The sequence below is a fragment of the Argentina silus genome (assembly GCF_951799395.1).
Source record: "Argentina silus genome assembly, chromosome: 13".
Taxonomy (NCBI): Eukaryota; Metazoa; Chordata; class Actinopteri; order Argentiniformes; family Argentinidae; genus Argentina; species Argentina silus.
Window position 1 is genome coordinate 2928683 of NC_139667.1, and position 5000 is coordinate 2933682.

The 5000-nt window shown below is 48.4% G+C and overlaps 1 protein-coding gene across 1 annotated transcript in view; it reads left to right on the forward strand.

Annotated features, from left to right (window-relative positions):
• LOC310814160 (ryanodine receptor 3) overlaps window positions 1-5000 on the forward strand; it is a gene marked incomplete at both ends in the record, with an annotated part of 112956 nt that overhangs the window by 54959 nt on the left and 52997 nt on the right. The window contains 8 exons of the mRNA XM_083683460.1: window positions 92-297; window positions 860-1034; window positions 1769-1977; window positions 2566-2768; window positions 3182-3248; window positions 3353-3513; window positions 3664-3829; window positions 4856-4942. Coding sequence (XP_083539586.1) covers window positions 92-297; window positions 860-1034; window positions 1769-1977; window positions 2566-2768; window positions 3182-3248; window positions 3353-3513; window positions 3664-3829; window positions 4856-4942 — 1274 coding nt within the window. The remainder of the gene's footprint in view (window positions 1-91; window positions 298-859; window positions 1035-1768; window positions 1978-2565; window positions 2769-3181; window positions 3249-3352; window positions 3514-3663; window positions 3830-4855; window positions 4943-5000) is intronic.

Here is a 5000-nt window from a genome sequence, read left to right on the forward strand (position 1 = left end):
CTGAACTGAACTGAACTGAACTGAACTGAACTGAACTGAACTGAACTGAATCGAATCGAATGAATGACACTGGGGCTGTTCCTCCTCCCAGCAGGTCACGTGGTGGAGAGACTCAGCATCGATAAGATCCGATTCTTCCGTGTGGAGAGGACGTACGCGGTGAAGGCAGGGAAGTGGTACTTTGAGTTCGAGGCGGTGACGGGGGGAGACATGCGTGTGGGCTGGGCCAGGCCCGGATGTAGGCCTGACGTAGAGCTGGGCACCGACCAGCTGGCCTTCGTGTTTGATGGGTACAGGGTGAGCACTGAGCACTACCCAGAACCCCACACTACATCCTCATGCATCCAATAGCCACAAGGGGAAAGAGTCATATATACAGTACCAGTCAAAAGTTTGGACACACCTTGCCAAGAGTGTGCAAAGCTGTCATCAAAGCAAAAGGTGGCTGCTTTGAAGAATCTAGAATCTAAAACATATTCTGGTTTGTTTAACACTTTTTTGTTTACTACATAATTCCATATGTGTTCCTTCATAGTTCTGATGTCTTCAATATTAATCTACAATGTAGAAAATAATTAAAAAAAAATAAAGAAAAACCATTGAATGAGAAGGTGCGTCCAAACTTTTGACTGGTACTGTAAGTCGGCTGAGGCTTGAGGGAAAAAATAGTCTAGAAATGATAGAATTTAAATTCTGTTTACTGAGCTGATGGAATTCCCAGAGCTGATCTAATAACACATAAACATGTTATCTCTAATAGGTTGATGGTGTCTGGTGATATGCATCTCTGGGTCATTACATTTTCTCAATTTCATGTGCAGACCTGAGAGGGTATGAATGTTTGTGTTTGTCTCCTCAGGGCCACCGTCTGAACATGGGCAGCCGTTTCTTCGGGCGCTGTTGGCATGCAGGAGACGTGGTGGGCTGCATGATCAACATGGAGGACAAGTCTATGATCTTCACCCTCAACGGAGAGATCCTCATCACCAACAAGGGCTCTGAGCTCTGCTTCGCTGACTTTGAGGAAGAGGACGGTGTGTGTGTGCGTGTGTGTGTGTGTGTGTGTGCGTGTGTGTGTGTGTATGTGTGTGTGTGTGTGTGTGTGTGTGCGTGTGTGTGTGTGTGTGTGTGTGCGTGAGTGTGCATGTGAGGCTGCTGATGATACTGTATGTGTGTGAGACCAAGGACAGTGTGTGTGTGTGTGTGTGAGTGTGTGTGTGTGTGTGTGTGTGTGTGTGTGTACGTGTGTGTGTGTGTGTGTGTGTGTGTGTGTGTGTGTGTGTGTGTGTGTGTGTGTGTAACTGAGAATGGTGCGACTAAGAGACCAAGGTCAGCGCTGTGAGCACAGAGAGCGCTGTGAGCTTTGCTGCCTCTCCTTCTCGTCTCCCTCTCGTCTCGTCTCTCTGCCTCCAGAGCACTGACAGACATCCTGACTATTTAACCTGGAATGACCATGCTGTTGAAATAAGTGAAACATAAGTGCTTTCCCATTATGAAAGGCCCCTTATATAATGTGACACTTGTAAATTGCCTTTTGGAGAAAAGCTAGATTGATTTTTCCCTACTGCCCCTACTGTGTGTGTGTGTGTGTGTGCCTGCTGTGTGTGTGTGTGTGTGTGTGTGTGTGTGTGTGTGTGTGTGTGTGTGTGTGTGTGTGTGTGTGTGTGTGTGTCCTTAGAGGGAATGAATATATTGTCATTCTCATTCTCATTCTTATTCTCTTCTCAATCTCTCTCTCTCTCTCTCCATCCCTCCATCCCTCCCTCAGGCTTCATCCCAGTGTGTAGCCTGGGTCTGTCCCAGGTGGGCCGTATGAACCTGGGGAAGGACGCCAGCACCTTCAAGTACTACACCATGTGTGGTCTGCAGGAGGGCTTCGAACCCTTCGCCGTCAACATGAACCGCGAGGTCACCATGTGGTTCAGCAAACGCCTCCCCACCTTCGTCAACGTGCCAAAGAACCACAACCACATAGCCGTAAGACCAACCTTTTTTACGTAACGTTCAAGATTGCGACATACCGTATGTTATAGTTATATAGGCTCATAGACATTTCACTTTCATCAGGCTCATGAACAAGCCTACCCCAAACCCATGACTTTACCCCCAGCACACCCACAGACTCTACCAGCACACAGTCACTTTAACAACACCTCTTACACCAACGGCACAGTGCAATAATAATGACATTCCACTGACCCACTTTACTTTTTTTACTCTACTATTTATACTGGAATTGTGTCATGTCTACTGTCTTGTGTCCCCAACAATCGCCACTGTCCAACCATCTCACTTATATTGTACTGTCACTTATTGTCTAGTCCTGCCTCATTGCACTACTGCGTATTTGTATTATTTGTATTGTATGCTGTATTGTCATGGAACCGAGCCCAAGGATTTTTCTCCCTGCACTCGTGTATGAGATGTAACAATAAACTTGAACGTTACGCAACCAGTATGCTGTTTCAGTTGCGCTTCTAGGTGCAGAATGACTCACTTTTACGGGAGGTGAAGAGGTTGAAATACCAGAGGGTGATACAAGTCTCTTTTTCTTCTCCCTGACAGGTGACCAGGATTGACGGCACCATCGACAGCCCCCCCTGTCTGAAGGTGACCCACAGGACGTTCGGGACCCAGAACAGCAACGGTGACATGGTGTTCTGTCGTCTGAGCATGCCGGTGGAGTTCCACTCCGTCTTCAAGGCCAGCCCCGTCGTACATGACATGAACGGCGTGCACGAGGACGAGTCTCTCAAACTCAAACACAGGTCCGAGCCCTCAGCGCTCACCGGTTCAGTGAGACACAAGGCCTTTTACGTATTCAACTTGGCTCTGTGGAAATTGGCTCTGTAGACTTCTTCTCAGATGTTCTCTGTCCGTCCTCAATGTGTCGTCCTAACGACTTCTTCATCCCCACTAACCCCCTGTGCAAGTTTCTGTCCTGTAAATAAATTAAATAAAAAATAAAAATCGTCCTTTCTTGTAGCATTTTGGCTGCCAATAGTCCCTGGTCATAGAATAAATAAATGTTTTCTTATGATGACTGATGGATAGATGATTCACATACTTAGTCAAATGTATTTGTTGTAAGTCGCTTTGGATAAAGGCGTCTGCTAAATGCTGTAAATGTAAATGTAACGTAAATGTTGTCAACCTCCGATGTCAACGTCTTCCCCCCCAGATATCCGCTGAAGTCGATGAAACACAGTGAGGACCGTGGCCGGACGGACTACAGCAGCATCACTACGGTACGGTGTGGATCAGAACCACAGCGCTAACGTCGCTGTAGACCTCTCGCCTACAGAGCACCGTACCGTGCTTCAGGCTAACTGTCCGCCATCTTGTTTTACAGTACTACCACTCTGTCAGAGTGTTCGCTGGTCAGGATCCCTCCTGTGTGTGGGTGGGCTGGGTCACCCCAGACTACCATTACTATAGCAACCACTTCAACCTCAGCAAGAACCGGACGGTCACGGTAACCCTGGGAGACGAACGCGGGCGGGTCCACGAGAGGTAAGCGTGCGTGCCCACTCGTTCCTGTGTAGTTCAGGAAACCCTCCTACTCGTTTTGTGATGACTATTAAAAAAAGCTCCGCTAATTCCGTCGCTAATCTTCCTCCCCCCTTCCTTCCCTTCCCATCTTCCTCTTCCTCTCTCTCCCAGTGTGAAGAGGAGTAACTGCTACATGGTGTGGGGTGGTGATGTCACCAGCTCCGCCCACTCCTCCAGCCGCAGTAACGTGGACCTGGAGATAGGCTGTGTCATTGACCTGGCTACCGGCCTGGTGACCTTCACTGTCAACGGCAAGGAGCTCTCCACCACCTACCAGGTATCTATGTACCGTACACGGTCTCTCTCTCTCTCTCTCTCTCTCTCTCTCTCTCTCTCTCTCTCTCTCTCTCTCTCTCTCTCTCTCTCTCTCTCTCTCTCTCTCACTCCCTGCAATGTAAGTCCCTATGGATAAGAGCGTCAGCTAAATGGCAGATATTATATCTGGATATGAGATATAAGTATTCTGCCACTCCTGGAGAACGTAACAACATTGGGCAACACCCTCCCTGTTAAATCCCTCCCATGTTGGCTTCACAGCTTTCATACTGTACAGCTTCTCTCTATCCAACCTATTACAGCTTCCCCCCCACGACCAGCCATACAGACTTCACCTTGACGGGATGTAATCCACGTGGTTCTTACCTCACCCTCAATCCTGGCTCCTGTCACTCATACTAGCTATTCCACCTCATCTGCTCTGAATATCCTGCCGTTACCTCTTCATTTCTCAGTGTGATAGTTTCTCATCCCCCCCCCCCCACACACACACACACACACACACATACGCACACACTGCTTCCAGCTCACCAGCAGGGTAGCCGACATCCCCTCTGCCAAGTCTTAAGCCCAGCGCCTGGCTGTCTGGATGTACTCTCTAACGCTCAAAAAGCAGAGAACAAAATCTCCCACTTGAAGGGCATGATCTTCTTACGTTCCCCTTCGCAGGAACACGGAGAACCTTTAGACGGCTCTGAGTCATCCTGCCAGCCTTTTCATCAGCTCATAGTCTCTTTCACACGCGCACACACACACACACACACACACACACACACACGCATGCACACACACACACACACACGCACACACACACACGCATGCACACACACACATACACACACACACACACACACACACACACACACACATACACACACACACACACACAATTACACACATGCAAACGCAAAGTTAGATCTCAGTGCTGGAACTCTACACACTCTCTGCAAGTCCTCCTCTGTTACTCATAATGTGGTATTTTTGGTGGGTAAAAGTGTGACATCACTGTTGTTTGTTTCTGGATCAGGTGGAACCGAACACAAAGCTGTTTCCTGCTGTGTTCGTGCGACCCACCAGCCCCAGTCTGTTCCAGTTTGAGCTGGCTAAGATAAAGGTACAGAACTTGTTCTGCTGGAACAGCCGTCCATCGTGTTGATGTACGTCACACCTGT